Below are 26,767 nucleotides of genomic sequence, written 5' to 3'. Positions count from 1 at the left end.
ACTGAAATACAAGAAACAGTTCAAGTGCGGTAATTTGTTTGGACCCCGACTCTTGTTTTTCCGCGTTTGCGCCGCGAAGCAACTGAGGCTACAGGGACTCTTGTTTTTTTACTCTGGGATCAAGTGGTATAATAAAAGCAGCAATGATATGTCGTCGCTGCTGTATTTTAGGTTGTTGTCTAGTGCCTTTGAGATTTCATTGTTTATCGATACCTCTGCTTATTTCCTTAATTGACTCTGGAGACTACGACGGTCATTTCGTGCAGGGTGTCGAACCGAACCCGAACCGAAAACCGTACCTGAACCGTTATTTTTGCCGGAACTGAACCCGAACAGAAATTTTCAGAACACTGCTGAACCCGAACCGGAGCAGAACCATAAAAAATAATAGCGGTAACCGATTCGCAACAAAACGGTTCGGACATAGAAGTCAGCACAAGAGTTCCTCCCTATCCCCGAACGAAGACACATCGGTATCATCATCACGCGCCTATATCATGGATTTCAGAAATTTTCACCTAGCAGTCAGACGACGACGTATAGTAAGTATACTTTCAGCATCTTTTTAACATGTTGAAGCTCAGTTGTCCTTGTGAGCGCCCAGGCTGGCGCCCCACGCACGCGGTGATGCGGCGTCTACTCTTCAGAGACAAGGTGCCACGCGGACGAATGCAACAGGAATGGAGTTGGCCAGTTATGTAGCTCTACTCGACGAATATGTGATCAAATAAGCGCCCAAGATTTCTTTTTACACGTGAGCAGTAAAAATTAAACAAGTCAGAAACATGAGAAGTGGAGAAGGAGCGTACGCAGAACGGTGCCTGTTTGATTGGTCGTGGTTTCAAAAGTAAATGTGGTTCTGCTTATTGGTAGTGCAGTTGTGTCGTGATACATTGCCTTTGTCAACGGCAAGCCCTATCACCACCACCACCACCACCACCTTTGTGAGGTGAATTAACTAGTACACTGCTGTGAGCTCGGACAGAGTAAGGCTGGCAGGCTTATTTTCGTCATGCTTCAGTACGGTTTCAGATCGATTCACGCTGCGAAGGCAGTGTGCCGGCAAGTACTGTCGTCTATCTTACGCTGTCCATCTTATTAGGCTTCCTTTAAGTTTATCTTGCTGGCACTGTGCGTGTGAAAAAGAGATTTTGGGAACAGAAAGTAGCGGGACAACACCGTTTCATCAGCGTGGACTCTATTTGCAATAAGTGTTCATCCATTTCTTATTTCTCTCGCTAAAGAGCTACCTCACCGCTAAAGACGTCAATGCAGACAACAGCAGTAAGCTATTAGCCACGCATTTCCTGATAAAAGCAGTTTTATGGAACATATAAAACGGAAGCGTTGAACCGGTTCGCGAACCGGTTCGGGGCTGCGAACCGGTTTGCGAACCGGTTCGGTTTTTGGCGTGGCCGAACCGGAACTGAACCGGAACGAAATCAAAACAACGCGAACCCGAACCGAACCCGTATTTTTTGCGGTTCGACACCCTGATTTCGTGGGAACAGGTCTGTTTCATCTGACACATAACAGGAGACAGTGGGTTGGTAGTGTGCGTCTTCCTTATACCCGTCGACCGTATATCGTATCCTTGCAAGTAGACTGAGGCACACAAAAAGTAGACAAATGCATGTACACAAGACTAGATTCAAACAAACAATGAAGCATTTCATACACTGAATCCAAGGAAGACACAGAAACAGAATAAAGAGAAAGAATGCAAATGAACATCTCGCCGATAGGGAATGCCATGTATGTAACATAGAAAAAACAGGAGAATTGGAACTGCACGAAGAAGCCGATATGGACGATCAAAGGTTGAAGGGCATTGTGAAGCAACAATAATATCGTGATAAAAGATCAGTACCAATGATTAATGAATTCAGAGCAATGCTAGAACAGAATACGAGTGTAGCAACAGAAGTTTTCGAGTATGTGCTCGGTCCGCGCCCTCTGTTGGTCTTTCTCTCTCTGCGCGTCTCTGTATCGCTGCTGCCTCCGAAAACTCGCATCCAGGCACTTCATAGTTCATACGGATATCAGGCTTGGGTGCTTGTCTCCTGAGAAACACAAATCGTGAACCTTCGATGACGAGGCGTGCACTGCACTCGCGAGTACGGCCACGAACTGGCTTGGGTGTTTGCTTGCCTTTTCAGTAGACGGCGTTCTAGCCGCCTAAGGGGTGTCGCGTCTGAGTAGCCCGCGGATTCGGCATCCTTTGCTTAGCAAGCAATTTTTGAAATTCAACTGCTGAAAAAGCAGGAGGATTTACAGCAGAGACGTTAGGCATCTGAAGCGCCCAAGTTACGAGCTTTGAGGAAACCACAAAGGTTCTACATGCGTGCCATTTACTTTACAGCTCCTTTTTAGAAAACACAAAGACCGATGTAATGGCCTCACGGTGAGTCTGGTATACAGTGCCGCCACGTAGCTTCTTTCTCATCACCTGCCTTAGTAGAAATTTATGCACGCTGGCCCAATGGGCTGCCCATCAGCGAATATGCGACCGTTGGCTGTGATCAGGGATAGCCTCCTTCACAGCAATTAGGGAGATTAGAAATGAAACGAAGAAAGAAAACAACGCACGAGAGATGCTAGTTGCAAGCCTAGCAGGGGATCTGCCAATCAACTAACAAGCTCTGGAGGAAAATATATTTGGCATTATGTAACGCATACACCCACTTCAGTCTGTAAACAAGAGGGTGCGTCCGCTCACGCGTATGGAGTAGACGTCGCTGGTAGAGGAAATGGAGTAGGAAACCGCACGGTGTATGCGACGTATTTCTCCATTCTGTACCGCGAAGGACATGCAATGGCTACACCACTTTGCGGCATGCCCTTAATAATGACCGAAAACACACAATGACTCAATTATCGCGCGGTTTTCGCCCACCAAGCACGATAGCAGCGCCGCCGCACCCCCATGACGTCAAGCACTGAAGCGACTCTACAGAGAATAAGAAGACGGAGTGTAGAAGCTTGTGTAACATCATGTGCAAGAAAATAGATCCCTTCCCCCAGATTTGATGGCCTTTCGGTTACCTGCGGGCCCCGTCCATTCTTTGAGTACCTTCTTGAGTTTCTTTACATGAAACGGCTTCATGGCCATGTCTACCCGGTTGATGACCTCGTGGAACTTTTCGTCAGTCAAGTCGCGAAGCTGCTGCACATTGTCCATGCCTAAGGGAAATTTCAACACTGGGGTTAAAATCGTCTGAGGCTTTATGAACACAGTTAATACGAATGCGTTGCAGAAGGTTGTTATACCCACTTTCGTACGTGTTACAGAAAAAAAAATCTAGTGATATAAAATCTTGCGGCATATATAGGGTACAATTTGAGAAGAAAGATGCGCTAACAGTTCACTCACACTGTTCACCTGAGCCAGGCTCGCTACCAACTGCACAAGTCTAATTTTCACTATCTTAACAGGTTTGTAGCGCTTTCTATAACCCTTGTCATTTTATCCTGGCTCTTGGTTCTTGTGACAGTGTGAGGTTGTGTAACCACGTACAATAACCATGCCGACTAATGTCGAATTGGAAAAGCAAATGAAAGACACGAAGAGTCAAATAATGAGTGCTATACATGACATATCACAGGAGTTCAGATCATGCAGCTCTGCTATGTCTGCACAAATTGAAGAAGTGAACAAAAGCATGTCCTCCATCAATGAAAAAATTTGTGAAACGCAAAAAAAAGTTGGAAGCTGTTCTTGTGGAAAATACTAAACTGTGAAAAGTTAACGAGGAGCTAGCAAAAAGAGTGAGTGATCTCGAACAGTATTCTAGATTAAACAACATTGAGATCAAGGGAGTACCTGAAAACCAGGGAGAAGACTGCGTGAAGATTATACAGGCCATTGGTGTTAAAATCGATATGCACGTCGATGAAACTGATATTGATGTTGTGCATCGTGTACCAACTTATGACAAACCTGGGAAAAATATTATTTTCCGCTTTGTTTCAAGGAGTAAAGAGAATGCGTTTCAGACGAAGGCTAAGAGAGCACGCCTTTGCGCTGTGGACTTGGGTTTTAGAAACGACACTAGGTCCATTTACTTTATTGACCATCTTACGCCTATCAACAAAAAACGGCTTGCAAAAACGCGAACCGTTGCAAAATCTAGTAACTGGAAATTCGTTTGGACCGACCAGGGCCAGATTAAAGCAGGATTTTCGACGGAGAGTTCGGTCCTTCGAATCAGACACGAAGCAGATATTGCGAAAATAGGCCCTTTGCTGTGAACTGGTGACTAAGGCTGTGTTCTGTTTTGTTCCCCTTGCATTGATGGAATTTTCTTTAATTCACTTTAATGCGAGAAGTTTAAGACGACACTTTCATGAAATAGACGATTTTTTGTGCCATTGCCTTACTCTCTTGTCGCAATCAGCAGTACAAAAACTACGTTTCTGAGCATGTTTGCCGTGATCAATCTCTCACTAATGTCGGTGGTGGAGTAGGCCTCTTTATTGCTTCACAAATATGGTATATTGTCCGCAATGATATTGTCTTAGATATTCCATGTTGTGAAAGCGTATGGGTTGAAGTTGATAAGAGCTGTTTGTCCGGTGCGCATAGGTATGTTGTCGTCGGCGTGTTATATCGTTCCCCATCTGTAAATGTCACACAATTCACTGGTTCTTTAGATATGTTGTTACACAAGTTGAGTTTGGAAAATAAGTGTGTTGTACTTACTGGTGATACTAATATAAACTACTATATATAAAATACTATACTACTATACATAAAATACTATATATACTCCTTTATTGTTAGCCAGTGTCGATTTTCATGCGCCATCTAGACATTGTAGAGTTCATCGTACTTTTTATCCACGTTTTTGTCACCCGTCTTCTCCTTTGGCGCGCATGCAGTGTTGCTTTAATGACATTGGGAACACTAGTGTGGACATTTTTGCTAATTTTACTTTATTTTTATCCTCTTTGTAACTTTTTATCGTTTTGTAAGTTAATCTTCTTTCCGTGCACCTCTATGTAGGCTCACGCTGTTGGCGGGCACGTGAAACTAATAAATAAATAAATAAACTTATTAGATACTATTTCACCTACTACTGTAGCCTTTTCTAGTTGCCTTACTAGTTACGGTTTTACATGTCCGCTTACGTCCCCTACCAGAGTAACATGCAGTACATCTACTCTAATAGACCACATATGGGTCAAATACTGTTTACTGTCACATGCTGAGGTTATTGAAATTGACATCACAGACCATTATGCCGTATCTGCCACTTTCCAGTCCAGACTCTGTGGCAATGATAGGGGTTCCTTCGTGCGCTTTATTTCGGAGCGCTTTGTTTGTGACGTGGCCGGTGTCGATTGGACCACCATTTATAAGTGTGAGCACGTTGACGATGCATACAACACTTTTTCTGCTTGTCTTATTCATGCTATTGATCGTAACACAACCACGACGTTATCTAGGAATAAGTACTTGCATGGCCGAAATCCGTGGATTACCCGTGGCATTCTTATATCAATGCGGAAGAAGCATAATCTCAGTAGGAAACTTAAGAGTAACCCATTTAATGTTAACTTGCGAGCGAGATATATGCTGTATTCCAAACATTTATCCAGATTACTACACAGTGCTAAGAGACAGTATTTTCATTCAAGAATTGCATTTTGCACAAATGTCAAAGATAAGTGGAAAATCGTCAATTCCTTCCTTAATAGACAGAGCCGCCAGTCATTTCCTGATAAGATTACTTCCAATGGTGTAACTTATCATGATTCACATGACATCGCCATCTGCTTTCGGTAATCACTTCATTTCTACAGTTAGGAATTTAACAGAGATATCACAATCACCTCAGTCACATTTTGTTCCCGTTGTACCCGCGTGTATCTCAGTCTTTCTTCCTACAACCTACGTGCCCGTTGGAAGTGTCGTGTGCGATATCATCACTCCGTAACGTTTCCGCAGGTTACGATCGCATAACTGTGGCAAATCTGAAACTTGTCCGTGACGTTATCTCCCCTGTCCTCGCACATATTATCAATCTTTAATGATGATGATTATTCATCATTCATTGATGATGATTTCTTTCAAACACGGCACGTTTCCTAAGGCTCTGAAACATGCCTTAATTATTCCCCTATTTAAAAAGGGTAACACTTCAGATTTACATCTGAAGTATAACTATCGACCAATCTCTATCTTGCAGGCGATTAGTAAGATCTTCGAACGGTTACTCTACAGCCGCCTTGTTAAGTATCTTGAAAAATTTAATATACTATGCAGCAATCAACACGGATTTCGAAACAAGTACTCGACTGAAACTGCCCCGATTAATTTTTGCGATAGAATTAAGTATTCGTTGGACACTGGAGGCATAGCCCTCTCGGTTTTTGTTGACTTTTCTAAAGCATTTGATTGCGTGCATCACACAATACTCCTTTCCAAGTTAACAGCTTAGGGAATTTGCGGCCCAGCTCTATCACTTATACAAAGCTTTTTGCAAGACAGAATACAGGTTGTAAAATTTAAAGGCATAGCCCTCTCGGTTTTTGTTGACTTTTCTAAAGCATTTGATTGCGTGCATCACACAATACTCCTTTCCAAGTTAACAGCTTAGGGAATTTGCGGTCCAGCTCTATCACTTATACAAAGCTTTTTGCAAGACAGAATACAGGTTGTAAAATTTAAAGGCATAGCCCTCTCGGTTTTTGTTGACTTTTCTAAAGCATTTGATTGCGTGCATCACACAATACTCCTTTCCAAATTAACAGCTTAGGGAATTTGCGGCCCAGCTCTATCACTTATACAAAGCTTTTTGCAAGACAGAATACAGGTTGTAAAATTTAAAGGCATAGCCCTCTCGGTTTTTGTTGACTTTTCTAAAGCATTTGATTGCGTGCATCACACAATACTCCTTTCCAAGTTAACAGCTTAGGGAATTTGCGGTCCAGCTCTATCACTTATACAAAGCTTTTTGCAAGACAGAATACAGGTTGTAAAATTTAAAGGCATAGCCCTCTCGGTTTTTGTTGACTTTTCTAAAGCATTTGATTGCGTGCATCACACAATACTCCTTTCCAAATTAACAGCTTAGGGAATTTGCGGCCCAGCTCTATCACTTATACAAAGCTTTTTGCAAGACAGAATACAGGTTGTAAAATTTAAAGGCATAGCCCTCTCGGTTTTTGTTGACTTTTCTAAAGCATTTGATTGCGTGCATCACACAATACTCCTTTCCAAGTTAACAGCTTAGGGAATTTGCGGTCCAGCTCTATCACTTATACAAAGCTTTTTGCAAGACAGAATACAGGTTGTAAAATTTAAAGGCATAGCCCTCTCGGTTTTTGTTGACTTTTCTAAAGCATTTGATTGCGTGCATCACACAATACTCCTTTCCAAATTAACAGCTTAGGGAATTTGCGGCCCAGCTCTATCACTTATACAAAGCTTTTTGCAAGACAGAATACAGGTTGTAAAATTTAAAGGCATAGCCCTCTCGGTTTTTGTTGACTTTTCTAAAGCATTTGATTGCGTGCATCACACAATACTCCTTTCCAAATTAACAGCTTAGGGAATTTGCGGCCCAGCTCTATCACTTATACAAAGCTTTTTGCAAGACAGAATACAGGTTGTAAAATTTAAAGGCATAGCCCTCTCGGTTTTTGTTGACTTTTCTAAAGCATTTGATTGCGTGCATCACACAATACTCCTTTCCAAGTTAACAGCTTAGGGAATTTGCGGTCCAGCTCTATCACTTATACAAAGCTTTTTGCAAGACAGAATACAGGTTGTAAAATTTAAAGGCATAGCCCTCTCGGTTTTTGTTGACTTTTCTAAAGCATTTGATTGCGTGCATCACACAATACTCCTTTCCAAATTAACAGCTTAGGGAATTTGCGGCCCAGCTCTATCACTTATACAAAGCTTTTTGCAAGACAGAATACAGGTTGTAAAATTTAAAGGCATAGCCCTCTCGGTTTTTGTTGACTTTTCTAAAGCATTTGATTGCGTGCATCACACAATACTCCTTTCCAAATTAACAGCTTAGGGAATTTGCGGCCCAGCTCTATCACTTATACAAAGCTTTTTGCAAGACAGAATACAGGTTGTAAAATTTAAAGGCATAGCCCTCTCGGTTTTTGTTGACTTTTCTAAAGCATTTGATTGCGTGCATCACACAATACTCCTTTCCAAGTTAACAGCTTAGGGAATTTGCGGTCCAGCTCTATCACTTATACAAAGCTTTTTGCAAGACAGAATACAGGTTGTAAAATTTAAAGGCATAGCCCTCTCGGTTTTTGTTGACTTTTCTAAAGCATTTGATTGCGTGCATCACACAATACTCCTTTCCAAATTAACAGCTTAGGGAATTTGCGGCCCAGCTCTATCACTTATACAAAGCTTTTTGCAAGACAGAATACAGGTTGTAAAATTTAAAGGCATAGCCCTCTCGGTTTTTGTTGACTTTTCTAAAGCATTTGATTGCGTGCATCACACAATACTCCTTTCCAAGTTAACAGCTTAGGGAATTTGCGGTCCAGCTCTATCACTTATACAAAGCTTTTTGCAAGACAGAATACAGGTTGTAAAATTTAAAGGCATAGCCCTCTCGGTTTTTGTTGACTTTTCTAAAGCATTTGATTGCGTGCATCACACAATACTCCTTTCCAAATTAACAGCTTAGGGAATTTGCGGCCCAGCTCTATCACTTATACAAAGCTTTTTGCAAGACAGAATACAGGTTGTAAAATTTAAAGGCATAGCCCTCTCGGTTTTTGTTGACTTTTCTAAAGCATTTGATTGCGTGCATCACACAATACTCCTTTCCAAATTAACAGCTTAGGGAATTTGCGGCCCAGCTCTATCACTTATACAAAGCTTTTTGCAAGACAGAATACAGGTTGTAAAATTTAAAGGCATAGCCCTCTCGGTTTTTGTTGACTTTTCTAAAGCATTTGATTGCGTGCATCACACAATACTCCTTTCCAAGTTAACAGCTTAGGGAATTTGCGGTCCAGCTCTATCACTTATACAAAGCTTTTTGCAAGACAGAATACAGGTTGTAAAATTTAAAGGCATAGCCCTCTCGGTTTTTGTTGACTTTTCTAAAGCATTTGATTGCGTGCATCACACAATACTCCTTTCCAAATTAACAGCTTAGGGAATTTGCGGCCCAGCTCTATCACTTATACAAAGCTTTTTGCAAGACAGAATACAGGTTGTAAAATTTAAAGGCATAGCCCTCTCGGTTTTTGTTGACTTTTCTAAAGCATTTGATTGCGTGCATCACACAATACTCCTTTCCAAATTAACAGCTTAGGGAATTTGCGGCCCAGCTCTATCACTTATACAAAGCTTTTTGCAAGACAGAATACAGGTTGTAAAATTTAAAGGCATAGCCCTCTCGGTTTTTGTTGACTTTTCTAAAGCATTTGATTGCGTGCATCACACAATACTCCTTTCCAAGTTAACAGCTTAGGGAATTTGCGGTCCAGCTCTATCACTTATACAAAGCTTTTTGCAAGACAGAATACAGGTTGTAAAATTTAAAGGCATAGCCCTCTCGGTTTTTGTTGACTTTTCTAAAGCATTTGATTGCGTGCATCACACAATACTCCTTTCCAAATTAACAGCTTAGGGAATTTGCGGTCCAGCTCTATCACTTATACAAAGCTTTTTGCAAGACAGAATACAGGTTGTAAAATTTAAAGGCATAGCCCTCTCGGTTTTTGTTGACTTTTCTAAAGCATTTGATTGCGTGCATCACACAATACTCCTTTCCAAATTAACAGCTTAGGGAATTTGCGGTCCAGCTCTATCACTTATACAAAGCTTTTTGCAAGACAGAATACAGGTTGTAAAATTTAAAGGCATAGCCCTCTCGGTTTTTGTTGACTTTTCTAAAGCATTTGATTGCGTGCATCACACAATACTCCTTTCCAAATTAACAGCTTAGGGAATTTGCGGTCCAGCTCTATCACTTATACAAAGCTTTTTGCAAGACAGAATACAGGTTGTAAAATTTAAAGGCATAGCCCTCTCGGTTTTTGTTGACTTTTCTAAAGCATTTGATTGCGTGCATCACACAATACTCCTTTCCAAATTAACAGCTTAGGGAATTTGCGGTCCAGCTCTATCACTTATACAAAGCTTTTTGCAAGACAGAATACAGGTTGTAAAATTTAAAGGCTTAGCCCTCTCGGTTTTTGTTGACTTTTCTAAAGCATTTGATTGCGTGCATCACACAATACTCCTTTCCAAATTAACAGCTTAGGGAATTTGCGGCCCAGCTCTATCACTTATACAAAGCTTTTTGCAAGACAGAATACAGGTTGTAAAATTTAAAGGCTTAGCCCTCTCGGTTTTTGTTGACTTTTCTAAAGCATTTGATTGCGTGCATCACACAATACTCCTTTCCAAATTAACAGCTTAGGGAATTTGCGGCCCAGCTCTATCACTTATACAAAGCTTTTTGCAAGACAGAATACAGGTTGTAAAATTTAAAGGCTTAGCCCTCTCGGTTTTTGTTGACTTTTCTAAAGCATTTGATTGCGTGCATCACACAATACTCCTTTCCAAATTAACAGCTTAGGGAATTTGCGGTCCAGCTCTATCACTTATACAAAGCTTTTTGCAAGACAGAATACAGGTTGTAAAATTTAAAGGCATAGCCCTCTCGGTTTTTGTTGACTTTTCTAAAGCATTTGATTGCGTGCATCACACAATACTCCTTTCCAAATTAACAGCTTAGGGAATTTGCGGTCCAGCTCTATCACTTATACAAAGCTTTTTGCAAGACAGAATACAGGTTGTAAAATTTAAAGGCTTAGCCCTCTCGGTTTTTGTTGACTTTTCTAAAGCATTTGATTGCGTGCATCACACAATACTCCTTTCCAAATTAACAGCTTAGGGAATTTGCGGCCCAGCTCTATCACTTATACAAAGCTTTTTGCAAGACAGAATACAGGTTGTAAAATTTAAAGGCTTAGCCCTCTCGGTTTTTGTTGACTTTTCTAAAGCATTTGATTGCGTGCATCACACAATACTCCTTTCCAAATTAACAGCTTAGGGAATTTGCGGCCCAGCTCTATCACTTATACAAAGCTTTTTGCAAGACAGAATACAGGTTGTAAAATTTAAAGGCTTAGCCCTCTCGGTTTTTGTTGACTTTTCTAAAGCATTTGATTGCGTGCATCACACAATACTCCTTTCCAAATTAACAGCTTAGGGAATTTGCGGCCCAGCTCTATCACTTATACAAAGCTTTTTGCAAGACAGAATACAGGTTGTAAAATTTAAAGGCATAGCCCTCTCGGTTTTTGTTGACTTTTCTAAAGCATTTGATTGCGTGCATCACACAATACTCCTTTCCAAATTAACAGCTTAGGGAATTTGCGGTCCAGCTCTATCACTTATACAAAGCTTTTTGCAAGACAGAATACAGGTTGTAAAATTTAAAGGCATAGCCCTCTCGGTTTTTGTTGTATTTTCTAAAGCATTTGATTGCGTGCATCACACAATACTCCTTTCCAAATTAACAGCTTAGGGAATTTGCGGTCCAGCTCTATCACTTATACAAAGCTTTTTGCAAGACAGAATACAGGTTGTAAAATTTAAAGGCTTAGCCCTCTCGGTTTTTGTTGACTTTTCTAAAGCATTTGATTGCGTGCATCACACAATACTCCTTTCCAAATTAACAGCTTAGGGAATTTGCGGTCCAGCTCTATCACTTATACAAAGCTTTTTGCAAGACAGAATACAGGTTGTAAAATTTAAAGGCATAGCCCTCTCGGTTTTTGTTGACTTTTCTAAAGCATTTGATTGCGTGCATCACACAATACTCCTTTCCAAATTAACAGCTTAGGGAATTTGCGGTCCAGCTCTATCACTTATACAAAGCTTTTTGCAAGACAGAATACAGGTTGTAAAATTTAAAGGCATAGCCCTCTCGGTTTTTGTTGACTTTTCTAAAGCATTTGATTGCGTGCATCACACAATACTCCTTTCCAAATTAACAGCTTAGGGAATTTGCGGTCCAGCGCTATCACTTATACAAAGCTTTTTGCAAGACAGAATACAGGTTGTAAAATTTAAAGATAGTACTTCATCCCCTGCCGTGTTACCTGCTGGTGTCCCACAAGGTTCTACATTGGGCCCACTTCTCTTCCTCGTTTATATAAATGATCTCCCCTTATGCATTCATCATTCACATGTTTTTTTTTTTTTGTTTGCTGACGACACTACTCTGCTCATCACTGGCCGACACGTCATGCAAATGGTTTCAGGTCTTCAATCCGACATTGACAACTTGATTGGATGGTGCCACGTAAATGGCCTAAAATTAAACGCTACAAAGACTGTTTCCATGATATTTCACAGTCCTCAGCGTAGCCTGGATTTTTGCCATACGTTGTCCATTCACGACGCCCCTATTCAGTTTAGCAAAGAGGTCAAATTTCTTGGCGTGCTTTTAGACCACCATTTACGTTTTCAGTCCCATATTCGAAGTATCACACGTAAAACCTCTTAAGGTATTAGCGCCCTTACTAGAACTCGACACTACTTTCCTGCGCCCATTGTTTTAAACCTTTACCACGCTTTTGTGCACTCACATTTTTCTTATTGTGCAAGTGTCTGGGGCCTTACTTATAACACCCATTTACGTGCTCTGGAAACTGTTCAGAATCGTGCTATAAGAATTATCTTTCGATTACCATACTTGTCTTCTGTTGCTACAATCATGCACGATCACCAGATACTAGCTATTAAACAAATAATATCTCAACACATATTACACATAACATTTGGCGTTTTGAGAGGACACGTCCTTTCTGTAGCCATGAACTACGATGAACTTAGAGCTGTTCACCACACGAGAGCAGGGGCTGAAGGTGTCTTTAACTTCCCTACCGTTAAGACTAACTACGGGAAACTAACTTTTTTGTTTCGCAGTGCAAATGAATGGAACAGCGTACCACCAAGCATAAAAAGCGTCAAAAATTTTTCTGAATTTAAAAAACTAGCGAAATATTTTTTGCTGTCAAAAATGTATAAAGGTTAATTTAACTATATATTACGTACGATAATATTACTGATTTGGGGCACAAAGATGTGCAGCTGTGTCTAGTGCGTGACTTGCTATTACATGTATATTTTTGTGCATTGTTTTCATGTATTATGTTTTTATGTATTTCGTGTATTATGCTCGTGTATTGTTTTTACCTTGGCATTTTTTGTATTGTTTCGTCATGGCTCTAATCTTTGTATGTCACACGGAAGACCCTTTAACCGGGATACTTTTCCCTCTGGGTCTTCCATCTGTGTAAACTGTACTGTTGATTAAGCATTCTAAAGTTTAACTAAATTCTATTCATACTCTATCTGGGTGGAATATCGCAGAGTTGGCTCAGCTATAGAGTCTTATGCCACCAAACTTACCAACAGCACACATTTACGTAGAATGTTGCATTCTGAAGGTCATTTTACGAAGGTCAGTAACAATTTGCAGTCCTAGGGACTAAACCTCGGGGTTAGGGCACCAAAATGGGGAGGGAATAGCAGTCTAAGGAACTATAAGGAGCCGCTATTGATCTCCGTTCTACTCTTTTTTTCCTCCTTGAGTATACTAGTCATATGATCATCAGTCACCAGTCATGATCGTTAGTCATGATCGCTTTCAACGCCGAGACTGGGAGGTGACACGGGTTCGAATCCTGTCACCGGCTGTGCTGTCTGAGGATTTCCCTGCGTTTTCCGAAGACTTTCCAGACGAAGGTCGGCAGAGTTCCCCCTGAAGTCGGCCCAGGACGCACACTAACCCCCATGTCCCCACTCCTTCTTGCTGTCCTCTCTCCATCTGTCCACCTCTGTACGCCGCTCATAGCCACAGTTGCTTCGCGGCGCTAACACGGAATTTAAAAAAAAGTGTCTGGGCTTGACGCTGTCGTAAAGCACGGTAAATGAATGTGAGGCCGCCAAACTTTAATAACGTTTAAACGGTAATCTGGTGGCGAAACCTTACCTACAGATTATTTTATGCTAAGACTTCGAACTGGTGATCACACAACAAACCCTACACAATCATTTTCATACAGGGTCACCGACAGGGGCGGATTTAAGGGGGGGGGGGGGGCGACCCCATGCGGTCGTGTTCCCTATGTAAAAACCCTAACTCCTGGACGATGGTGCGCCGCAAAGCACGAAATTGCCTTAAGACCGCCCCCCCCCCCCCATGACAGACCCTTAAATCGACCCACGGACTCTCACCCAGCCTCCCCTCTCCACAGAAAACTGGCCACATCCGCAGCCCAGGAAACGCTCTGCCCTCCAAGCTCTCTGCACCTTTCTGGACACCATAGGACTTCCATCCTTATACTCGAGGGGCTCATTATTTCATTTCCCACATCTCCACCAGCAGTGAGGTAGAGTGTCTGACGTGGCGATGGAACTCCGCATTCATCATCTTAAAATAAAGTTTTTGATGTTGTTGGGAGTATCCGTTACTCGAAAAACGCCAAGACTCATATTTGGGAATATGTACTCAGTGAAAGGACTCATCATCATTACCCATAGCGATTCACGTATTTCCCTTCTGACTGACTCATGCGGTTGTTCCATGGCATGAGGCGACAGAGTGCGTTTGGCTCAAACGGAAAGACAGGGTTTTCAGTACGCACTTACCATAGCCTGCACAGACCAACAACCGCCCTGTGTGTTGTGTGCTGTGAAAGCTGTGCTAATGGTTTGTACTCACCTATTTCCTCGAATTTCTCGCAGTAGGAGAGGAGACCCGCTGGTTCAAGGAGGTGGTGAATCTCCGATAGTCTCGGTTTTGTTGCCGGAACGGACGTCATTGTGACTGAAAAAATAATCGATTGGTTGGCACGCTGAAAAAAAATGATCATTGAACTTGTATCTGCGTTATATGTGTTACATACATTGTGTATGCATTGGAACGGCATCTCACAGGAAAACGTATAGCACCAGCGCATGCAAACGGCAATAACAAAGACACTTCCTACGCTGCATTGTGCGTGTATTAACATAATAACCATTCAATACGGAATACGCCTGCGTCCAGTACCTTATGAGACGCAAAACACGACCATCTTTAGGGCCCATTTAAATGAAATACGGTGGCTATTATGTGGTACATAAGTACAAACACAGCAGTGGATTGTTGATCTACGTATCTAAACGGGTTGCGAGACCTCGATAGACGTTATTAGTTTGCACTGTGGACACGACGTTCTACACAGCGTGTAAATTGAGAAAAAAACTGAACGGCGTATTAGGGTATAGGCGTGTCCATCGTGCGGTCCATACGCCCGTTCGTTCTTTCAGTCTATGTCGTTAGTCAGTAGGACACTAGGTGCATTGCGGAGATTTAAAAAATAGTTGGGGAGCGTGTAAATTCATTATGTTCCGCGTCATTATGTTCGCCAAAGCCATTATGTTCCGCGCAGGAATGCCAAGGTGGAGTATACGAGGTACGAGTGCTATGCCTCAGTGCAGTGGTGTGTAGCTCACCTGGGTGTCCTGTCCACTGTTCCAGTTCGTTCTGGAACCTCATCAGTTGAAAAGGAAATCCGGACATGCCAACAAGATCCATGAACTCCTGGAACTCTTCTGCCGTCGAGTCAAAAAGCTGCTGGACATTGTCTACGCCTAGGGTCAAGTTCAACACTTAAGTTAAACACGTTCCAAGTCTCATGAAGACGATTTACTAAATGCGCTGTAGACCACGCAAGGCGCTGCTCTACGAGTGAGAGAAATTGTCCTTTTTATTCATTTATTTATTTTTATTATTATTCGCGCCATTTGAAATCCGAGGCACTTGGCCGCAGTATACCACTGATCCACCGAGGCTGACTTCAGAAAAATTGTTCAGCGAGCATGCCGAAAAATAGTGACCTTAAAACAAAACCCTTTAAAAAAAACAACCGAAGTACCAGTGAGGTCGCTATATTTGGTGACACGAAGTCGCATTCTGGCTCACCTTTCTCGATGAACTTGTCGTAGTAGGTGAGGAGATCCGCTCGCTGAAGCAGTTCGTGAACTTCACGCTCCGACTCGTTTGAAGGAATGGACGTCATTACGGCTGCAAAGGAAGTTCACTGTAGGCGATACAGACACATGCGTCCGGGCAGTGAGGTTTTAAATTTTCATTAAGATAAGATGAAATCGACTTGCTAGCGTAAAGGAACTGTCGATAACGACTACGTAAGCTATACTGGACCAGAAAGGGGAAGGACATAAGTAGAAGGGGATGTAACACTTGGCCCCCTGTTTAGCATATTTAAGAGAAAGTATTTAAGAGAAGGTTCTCCGATACGATGAGGACCTGTATGCCGAGTTTCGCAACAAAGGGTAAGAGACGCGTATTACATCGTTTGTGCGAATCTCGAAACTCAGCTGGCTCAGAAAAATGCTGGAGACATGTCAGTCAAGAGGGTTTATGAGCCATCGTGCATATCTCTCCGGCTAACGTCCACGTCCTTAAGGGAACCAGACCTATAGCAACCTACGGCCATCGTGCTGTTCACTGACAAGATAATAAAACCATAGGAGGGACTGAGGATTTTGCTCCTCTGACATGAGAAATGGAGGAGGAAACATCTGGGGCCACCGTTTCACTTACTTTATTACCTTCACTGTATTTCTTTTGCAAGCTCCAGAGAAACAGTCGGTCATAAAATGACACAATGACTGATGTAACTGGAGCCCACCTGACAATGGAGTCGTGCGTATAGGTTTGAGACACAGGACTGCAACACCCTTGGTACCTCTCTACGTGATCGGCTCTCAACACCCTTTGCCGTTCATCCAGGCGCTATCCCCTGGGACCCCTACTCATATTAACCCCAAAGCAATACGCGCATAAGTTCAGAGGTATCTTATTGCTTCTTTCGAGTTTCTTGAGGCTGTATTGCATCTCGCGAGCGACCCTACCGCTAGCAGCGATAAGACACGCGCATCTAGAAACTGCCATGACATACACTTGGTACGTCCCTGACGAGGGAGATGTCCTGCAAATGATGATACATGCACAAATACATACATACACAAATGATACACTACACAAGTATCGACCGCAAGTGAGTGCCGTGTGGCGTCCTTCCCCCATTTCAATTCCCAAATTTCCCCTCGAAAGTTCAGAATCCCTGTTAAGGCACATGCCTTTAATAACCTCAACCTGTACGTGCTCCGAAGGGGCCGTAACATCTTTTGTGGATCGCGGAATGTTCGTGAGAACGACTGGAATAATTCGAAGCATAACGGGCGGAGATTGAAGTAAAGGAAACGTAAAGCAAAATACGACTGATTTACAGTGCCACGTAACACCTTGCTACTATTTATATACTCAACCTATGACCTGGGAATAAAAAAACACCGACGTATACAACCGATTTCCCCTTGGCCAATACGGACCGTCGTGTATGAATACTACCATGGAGTGCCAGGAGCATGTACACGAAAAGTGAGTGGTTTTACCCAGGGAAAGGTAGCGGTAATGGTAACGGAAACAGAAACGGTAATTCACCGAAATTGGAGATGGTAACGAAAACGGAAACGCATACCACGCTCCTCCATTACCCGAAACAGAAACGGAAATAAATTATCGTCCGGTACTGAATTCGGGTAATGGCTATTCCTGTTGTGCGATGGCATTTGAGTGACTTTTCGTTTTTGTTTTTGTATTTTGATGACCCCTTCCCTGTAATGCTCTACATAGTACACGAGAGCATGGAAAGAGCATCTCGAGGGTGCATCCCTTGTTTACCTCGTCCCAGTCCTGGTAGCCCCGTGGCATCAACACATGACGATACTCCACCATAGCACGAGGATGAGAACCTACGATTTTTAGTTACTTATTTTGTACTTTTTTTTTCATTTCACCGTGGCTATGGCAGTATTATTTACTACTAAGAGCATCCGCTTATAAATGCGACATTGGATGAAGGTTACGCCCATCTGGAGTTGCTGGACTCCGAGTGACCAAAGACATGTTCCAACACTATTTATTTTAAGACTCGCAAGATGTGCGCATCCCAACGATGCAAAATTACTTGTGTAGTGTGTACGCGTGACACCGAAGCAGCACTTGGGCAAAACATGGTGCTAATAGAGCCGGACGGGCTGTCCTCCCGCTGCTCTGTAACAGCTGTTCCATTACCAGAAACAGTAACGGAAACGAAATTGAAAGGCCGGTATCAGAAACGCATAACGGAAACGAAAATATAGCAGTAACGAAAATGGAAACGGTCACAAAAATACGTCCGTTATCCTTCCCTGGTTTTACCAGAACCCGAGATTTCTCCAATTACCTGCATGGCCTGACCACTGTTTGAGTGCGTTCTTCAATCTTTTCACGTGAAGGGGCTTTCTGGCCATGCCTACGCGCTCGGCGAGTGTCCGGAACTCTTCGTCGGTTGAGTCACAAAGCTGCTGCACATTGTCTGCGCCTGAGAACAAATCCAATACTGAGGTTAAACATCCGTAACGTGTTCTCGGACACATTAGACACATCCCTAACGCAGAAGGCCCTACCCGAGTACGAATTTTTGTCTTTGTCTCGCATTAAATAGTTTCGTGATTACCTATACTATAGGGCTTGTTAACCTCTGCAATCCCAAAGACGCTATTTTCAGTCTTTTTTCATTCTTTCTCTCCAGGGGATTTAGAGCCATTCTAGATTCAGTATTCTTAAATTACTTCTTAGAATGGCAAGAAAAACCACACAAGAGAGTACGAAACGGCGGGACGAAACATTTATTTTCGTGTTCCCCTCCACTGGCGATTTTAGAGTTTCCGCACAACCAACCCATCATTCTAACATCTTCAGTCTTAGCTCAGCATGCCGAAATTATCAATCTGTCGAACGAGATTTATTTCTAATAATAATTGTAACTGTTTAGAAAGCTTGCCGTTTTGATGCCTAGTTGCATCCACAAGGCTATGGTAAAAATATATTAAAAACACCGTGAGGCCCCATTTTGGCTGGGGGCGTTCACACACCATGCCGCGCCCGCTGCCAATTAGCGAAGCGTGAAATTTTTTTTGGGTGCTCATACGAACCTACGAGCTGAAATTTAGCGCTTCTTCAGCGCAGGAAGAACTAGCATTCGGGACAGTGTTAGATGATGGCTTAACTCTCTCTATACCTTAACACTCTCGTCTATCTCATATTCTCTCCCGCTCTACAGTTATATTCCCACGTTTCGACCATCAATGCAAAGGAAGTCTTTTTGAATGTCGAACAGACACCTTTGCGAAATCATTGTTTCGTCGAACCGCAATTAACTGGAACGACCTTCCCCCTGACCTACCTCAGCTCGTTCACTACGATAATTTCCGTGGCCAACTTTCTGTTTGATCTCTGTACTCTTTTTTTATAACGTACTATGTATTATGTTTTTCTATTATATGATTTACTTTTCGTGCCAGCCAGGCGATGTGACTGGTTCAGTGTTTTGTACGTTTTTTCATTGTCTTTGTGTTGCTGACATGCTTGTATCGTCCTACTCCCCCATGTAGCGCTCTGATGAGCCTTTTGGGGTACTTTAAATAAATAAAAATAAAATAAAAATATTTCGCCTTTCACCTCCACCATCGGCCCCACCGATACACAAGCCTTTGCAAATGAATGCCTGGATCCCGCAAGTATTTGATACACACAGACACACTTCATGTTTTTAACTCACCTAGTTCGATGAACTTGTCGTGGTAGGAGAGAAGATCCGCTTCTCGAAGTAATTCGTGAACTTCGCCTTCTGATTCGTCGGCCGCACTGGACGCTACCGCGACTGTAAAGCAATGTCGACTGTTAAGCCATCGATCGACATCCACACAAAATCATAATTCATTGTAAGATAACATGGAACTCCTGTCACTATCTTCATTTAACGATGCTCAGAGATAAGACTATACAGAGTGATTAATGTGGCGACAGCGCGTCTGAGAACCGAGTCAGTCATGGGTAGGTTGTCGGCACCAGGGTGTCGAACCGAAACGTTTCTCGTTCCGGTTTTTGTTCCGGTTCTATCATAAACGGTCCGGTACCCGTTCTGCTCCGGAGCAAAAAAAATAACGGTTCATACCGGTTTTAACCGGTTCCGCTGGTGGACATATTCATTCCCAGAAAAAAAAAAAAAAGGAAATTGGCAGCTCCTGTGAAATTGGTAGCTCCTGGCTCCTGTAGGCGAATGTCTGTTCAAATAGACATTCTCCTTTCTTGAAGCGCATGATACAGACGGACATGTTTGTTGTGATGTCATACGTAAAGTACTTTCTTGGTGGATTGGTGCGATCGCGTCCCATACGAATGCCTGTTGCTGCTTCCTCGCCAGCAAGCACTACCGTACGAGTACGACGCAAATCGAGGAACACCTTCACTCACCGCGCTCGACGGCTCCATTTCCTTTTCTTCGTGTCCTGCCCACAAAAGAGGCGCCACTTCGCACGCACTTGCCTCGCGGATACGTACATGTATTCAACTTCGCTGCTCTCAAACAAGGGACATGTTACGAGAGATTACCGATAGAGAAGCCGTTTCGCAGCCCCCTTGGGTCGCACATTGATAGAGAGTCACAACCGGTCACATGTACATCTAAGTCTATGTGCGGGAACGATAAAACGTTACAAAGAGAGCCTAAGGGTCATAGTCTACCGGCGTACATTGCACCGTAACCGTAACCCTCGTAAAGTATCCATGACATGACTTCAGAACACACGACGACAGTTTCATTCGCCTACTCGTAGTCCAAACCGGCGAAGTTTTTGCTTGGACCGAAAACCGTTAAATATTTTTTTCGGTTTCCCTCCTGAGCAAAAAAAAAACAAAAAAAAAAACAAGTATACGGTTTCGATTTCGTTCCGGTTCGCACCAAAATAGCGGTTTTTCCGGTTTTCGGTTCCGGTTTTCCATTCGCTCCGACACCCTGGTCGGCACCTCTATCTCTCAATTCTACATTTCTATGCAATCGTGCATGCTGAAGTCCGGTACCCCCGAATGACCTATGTGATCATCTGCTTCAATTTGTAATGTTCTTCCATGCAATTAGATCTTAGATCGACGGAGATTGCAGAAAATAGGTCGTCAGCTGCTTGGCTCGTAATATTGGATTTCTGAATCAACGAAGAAAGCCTTCCCGGCATTCAAGGTGCCGTTATGCACCAGTACCGAAAGCTTATATGGGATACACGAAGATGGAGTCCTTTCTCCCCGTTTGGTTCTTCATTTACCTGACTGTCCTGTCCACTGGCCCAGTGCTCTCTTCAGTCTCTTGACGTGAAATGGCTTTCTGGCCATATCAACAAGGTCAATTACTTCCTGGAAATCCTCCGCCGTCGAGTCAAAAAGCTGCTGAACATTGTCCCCGCCTAGAGACAATTCCAAAAGAGTTAGGTTAAGGTTCCAAGACACGTGACTCCGTGCATTATAGAAGTAACACTAAAACACACTGATGGGGATTATGTGCGGCTACAGGTGGTGCAACAGACGTTGAAAGGTGAGCGAACCCTACACTCTAAGAAAAAAAGGAGTACTTTTACTCCTTTTGGGGACTAAATGCATTGCCACAAAAAGTAGTCCCTTTTGGGAGTAAATGAATGTCACAGAGTGGAGACTGTATTTCACGCCCTGTTGTAAGAGTCCCAGGTACATAATTCGTGTGCATGCATAAAAATGCTTTGAAGCAAGCCGCCAAACCGTGACATATCGAGTTATATAGAATCTTGCGCCATACATAGGGCACAATTTGCGAAGGAAAATGCTCTTACTGTTTCTTACTCCGTGTGCCTGGAAAATTGTTACGTTGGCTGAGTTATACAGCCTCATATGCCATCCAATTGAACAAGGGCACATATCTACATGGACTCTTGCGTTCAGGAGAACATTCGCGAAGTTCAGTGACAATTTGCAGTCCCGGGGAGTAAATGTCGGGACTAAATGTCGGATTATATGGACTAAAATGGGGAGTAATTGCAGTCCAGGGGAGAAGCTGCAATTACTCCCCGTTTTACTCCTTTTTTCTTAGAGTGTAGGAATATCCCGAAGAGTTACGTCGACCACGATACATGGCGGTGACCGCGCTACAAAATGAGACCCGCGTACAACGTTTTCTCGACGGAAAGACACCGAGTTCCGCGGTGGTGACGTCAGCCTGTCAGAAAACCGCTGAGCCCACCAGCACACCGTGATTTCTCGACGGTTCCTTGGCCAGCGTCGGCGATGCTTGGCCTTCAGTGCCACTTACGGCTTTCTTACTGGCGGGAGTAGAAGTTAGAGGCCCCGCGAAAGTTTACGGAACATGCGAGCGGTATATTCCCCCTCGTTGCTACACCCTAGCGGCAAGCGGAAGTGGGATTGTTCACTCGTTCAGAGGGGGAGAGGAGTTCGACAGCAGCGACACCAATTCAAAAACAAAACAATGTTTGGAGCAGGGGCGGATCCCCAGGATTTTCCACAGGGAGGGGGTTCCCTATGGACAAGTGCCACGTGCATGCTGGTATGGGCCCATTGAACCCAATGTTCAAGTCTGGAATTGAGGGCAGCCCCCCTCCCCCAGATCTACACCTGGTTCGAGAATATTCAAGCGATAACGAAACTCCCACAGTGTGTCGCTACCAGGTCACTCACTCACACCTCTGAACGAGTAAACGGTCTCGTTTCCGCTCCCATGGTAGTATGTCGCGCAGAGGAGGAGAATACACCTGTTGCGTGTTCCGTAAACTTTTGTCGGGGGCCTGTACATAGATCAACAATTGAAACGTGGCAGTCATCGAAAAAACAACAACGAAAAAACATCATTTAGGAGTATCGGCATCACACCCGTTGTCATTTCACCTCGATGGGAACGGAATACCCACAAGAACAGACATAGAAACAGGGCTCAAAATCTGCTACGAATACTTTATCTGGCATCAATGGGGTCAGGCTCAGGCAAGGAGACTAGAAATATAGAACGCGTTTCATGTATAGACAGTTTCAAAGAACGATGTGAAAGTTGTTCTCCCGTTTTTTTTTTTGTTTTTTTTGAGCCGTACGGCTTTCAAAACTAGAGGGAAGCAACCGTTGCGACAATCGAGGTGTTCTGTAAATAGGACAACCTTTTTGGTTCCTTCCACAAATGGAAATCTTCCTCTCTCAAATGAACGTCTTAACTGTGTTGCTTATTTGGTCGGTAGTGGTCCACTGCTTTCATTGCCTGTCTACGCCTGCGCGAGCACACATGCTGTTACAGCGACCGTACCCTGCTGGCAGCGATTGGTGAAGACATCGCGTCACTTTCGCGACTTGCCTTAAAGGGGCACCAAGACGCAAAAACAAGTTCGCCTCAAGTTACGTTACACGCTGCGTTAATTTCGTACTTGTGATCGTCATTCAGAATATTGATTTCGTTACGCAGCTCCAATCTATATTATAAAGTACATTTTCTTGCCTCGGCTCTAAGAAGGGTGCATCAGCGTAGAACATTTAGCGTCAGTGGAACATTCGCGAGAAACGTTTTGAGCTGCAGTTCAGTGAATTGGCAGTGAAAAATGATGCCGCGCATGCACGGAACACAGATCCGTTCAAATCAAGACGGTTTGCGTACGCAGACCGTACGTCAAAATGCTTAGTGTAGACAACCTTGGCACACGTAATTTTGTACTGGACCCTTTGCCTCTTCGTGGTCGTAGAAAGGAGATATGCATTCCAATAACTTCGGGGTTTCCCTCAAAAGGGAACTCTCGTCAAGGAGTACCTTATAATTTGTCCTATATGGAGAGTTACTTAACCTTCGCTAAACCCCATCGCACGGGACAGCGTATTTGGCTACAGTCTCAGAGGAGGACGTGACCGACTCCTGCTTTCATGGTACAGGGTTTCGAACCCATGACCTCGGCAGCGGTCACTCCCGACCCGTTGGCGCTGCGTGGTTGACGACGAAAGTGTCACGTCCTTGATTGACATGCCCGGTGATATGAAGTTCCGTTTTGGCTCACCTATCTCGATGAATTCGTAGTAGTAGGACAGGAGGTCTGCTCGTTCAAGGAGTTTGTGGAGCTCCAGCTTTGATTTATTTGTCGTAACGGTCGTCATGGTCTCTGTAAAGTAGGAGGGTTTTTCAGAGTGTGGTTCACACACGGGAAACATAGCGATTGAAAAGGTCACCTATATCTGAGGTAAAATGAGCGTTGCAAATGATGAAGCCGTCTGCAGTTAATCTATAGAAGTAAACATGTCTTTATACTGTCTATACTGTGTTATTTACACACGAGTATGTTACACTATATATTTTATTTATCTCTCTTTCCATCAAGTTGTAAAAAATAATAACAAAATGAAATTAAAAGTAATTGCGCGCGGAGAATTCACACTGAGAAAACGGCAACTAAGCCAGCCATGACATCACTGAAGACACCTTCGACGACGTGGTTCCACCTACTTCCGGTAAGGTCACGTGTTTGCGAAAACCAATCAGCGTGGCCGAAGCTCTCACTTCCCAGATGGCAGGGATCGAAAAAGTTGCTTGCAGAAGATGACGCGAATAAACATATTCCAACATCTGTTCACACTCAGAATATTATGACGAACAACCAGTCACATAACCGAAGAAACTCGAAATAAACAATTTGCGAGTAGCATATCCGACGAGTAAAATATTTTCCGCTTGAATTCGTAAAAAAATAAAGAAAACTACTACACAAATGACGATCATCTGATGAGGCCTATTTACTTCACATGTGGAGTCCAGAAGGTCTTTTTAAGGAATCTGTTCTACGTTCAAAATGTTTATCTAGCCTGAAATTATACGGAACAGATTCCAGCAAACGCGTTTGTTTGCCAATCGGTCGTTTTTGGTAAGTGGGAGGCTCTGAAGGGACTTACCTTATTCCGCGTTACAACCGTGTGCAAGAAGGTGACCTCCCTGGGAGCCCTCGCTGTGACGGTATACGTGTTGACGGGTGTTTGATCGAATACCTGCTACGGTAAAAAAAAAAAAAAAAAAAAAAAACGTCAAGGGAATGCGGGCTATAGTCCCCGTCAACTATGTTATCTGGCTGAATGCAATAGCACACAATGGAGCGTATAATAGTATTTGAGTCTTACAAACCTTTTTCTTCAGTACTTCTTTCAAGCACCAGGTAGATCACGTGTCAGTCTTTGTACCCTGCGCTCATCGTGCCCTGGCTCCGCCGAACACTTCAGTTACGATCGTCGTCGATGTTCCCACGCCGGACCCATGGCCCACCTGCAATGTGCTATGTGACTTACGAGACATCCTCATGATGATCTCGCATGGTTACGGACGGGACATGACGTCACAAGTGTGGTGGAAAGTGTCTTGTCTCAGATTCCATACAGGGCTTGCTGCATGCTTTCTAACAACAATTGGCTTTCATAAATTCATGCTGCATTGTATTGAAGATCGCATCCACAACGTATTCATAAACTGTCCGTAGTCTCACTTTTAAATGGCATGTCACTAATGTCCTTGAGGGTTAATTTCACCTACAGCAGGGCCCTACAGATTTAACATAACGAAAACTTTTCTGCCGAATAGAGGACCATCAATGGGAGCTATAGGTTTCGAGACTGCACAAATATAAAAATTAAGCTAGAAGGGAAAAATATTATATATTACAACGTCTATGTGCCCTATGTGAGCAACACTCACTTCACGGTCGCTAAGGGAGAGATAAGGTTCGAGTGGGTATTCACGTGATGCCTTCGTGGGTTCTCATCGTCTTATCAGCTGTTTCTGCACCTGCAGACCGCCCAAGGTGACCTTTGATAGCGAGGACATCATTAAACTTACACTTTATTTAACGAAGTATGAGAAAAAAGCCGACAGCGGTTGTTCAGAAAGACACCACCAGGCACGAGAAGGGATGACAAGTGAGATAAATTGTTCCCCACTACGGATGCTACAGACGCGTGAGACGATAAGAGGTAAATGATGGGCGAACTACGCAGATATTTAGGGATATTAGCATTAATGACAGACATTCGAATTAACCGTAACACACCCGCCGAAAAAAGAAAAAAAAGGCAGACGGCACAAATAGGTGGGAATTCTGAGCGACCATTGGTAAGAGTGGCGATTTATATTAATCCAAGGAGAAGCAAGGGCACGCTTCGGTGATCCCTGGGGGTTTTGAGTAACCACCTCCCGGATGCAGCGAAAGTTACTTATTGTGACGTTACAGATTAATACAGTATGAGCAGCAGAGGAGTTACAGGATCAACGAAGATAAACGCAAGAAAATTCCGCTTCTAAAATTACGCTATACAGTTGATAAAGAACAATTTACAAACACAGTGAGAACAGTAAAAAAATCAGGACTACACAGTCAAACGCTACAACGCAGCATAAATAATAGTGAAAGATATGCGCATTGGGGATCTCACCTTACTCTGGACTTCCAGTGATGTTTACTTGAAGAGTTGTTGATCCATCGGTAACCTGGCGGGGTCTGGAGGGACGCTTATGGGAAACCTGCTTATGTGGAAAGCAGATAAGGTGTTATCTTTCACCGCGCCTTTGTTTGTCGTGCGAGTAAGTGTCATCTCCTGGTGTGGGAATGTGGGTTTAGAGTAAGAAGGGATAGAGTTACATCACTACGTACAAGCAGCATGTACATGTTGAATGGTGGCTTAAGTAGTAAACTAGTATAGTATAATAGCATAGCATGCTTCGGTATACGATATCTTTTAAGTAAATGTAGTACAGAATGTGGTGAACTCACATTCATAGTCTGTGCTATGATTGAGAGAGCAGAGATGACGTCATC

General features: G+C 43.2%; 1 protein-coding gene across 3 annotated transcripts in view; it reads right to left on the bottom strand.

Moving 5' to 3' along the window:
• Positions 1-26,489, bottom strand: part of LOC135376843 (uncharacterized) — a 36,350-nt gene extending 9,861 nt beyond the window's left edge. The window contains exons 1-11 of one of the 3 annotated variants that reach the window (XM_064609294.1): positions 26,385-26,489; positions 25,087-25,224; positions 24,861-24,956; positions 23,975-24,076; positions 21,230-21,367; positions 19,690-19,791; positions 18,313-18,450; positions 15,984-16,085; positions 15,515-15,652; positions 14,739-14,843; positions 3,046-3,183 (exon numbers count right to left, since the gene is read on the bottom strand). In XM_064609294.1, coding sequence (XP_064465364.1) covers positions 3,046-3,183; positions 14,739-14,843; positions 15,515-15,652; positions 15,984-16,085; positions 18,313-18,450; positions 19,690-19,791; positions 21,230-21,367; positions 23,975-24,071 — 958 coding nt within the window. In that variant the 5' untranslated portion in view covers positions 24,072-24,076; positions 24,861-24,956; positions 25,087-25,224; positions 26,385-26,489. Of the gene's footprint in view, positions 1-3,045; positions 3,184-14,738; positions 14,872-15,514; positions 15,653-15,983; positions 16,086-18,312; positions 18,451-19,689; positions 19,792-21,229; positions 21,368-23,974; positions 24,077-24,860; positions 24,957-25,086; positions 25,225-26,384 lie in introns of those variants that run through there. The other 2 variants (XM_064609295.1, XM_064609296.1) reach the window with 2 other exon arrangements.
• Positions 26,490-26,767: the final 278 nt, after the last annotated feature.

This window comes from Ornithodoros turicata, unplaced genomic scaffold (genome assembly GCF_037126465.1).
Source record: "Ornithodoros turicata isolate Travis unplaced genomic scaffold, ASM3712646v1 ctg00001342.1, whole genome shotgun sequence".
Lineage (NCBI taxonomy): Eukaryota > Metazoa > Arthropoda > Arachnida > Ixodida > Argasidae > Ornithodoros > Ornithodoros turicata.
The sequence above is the reverse complement of the archived record's forward strand: the minus strand, read 5'-3'. Positions and strand labels throughout refer to the sequence as shown.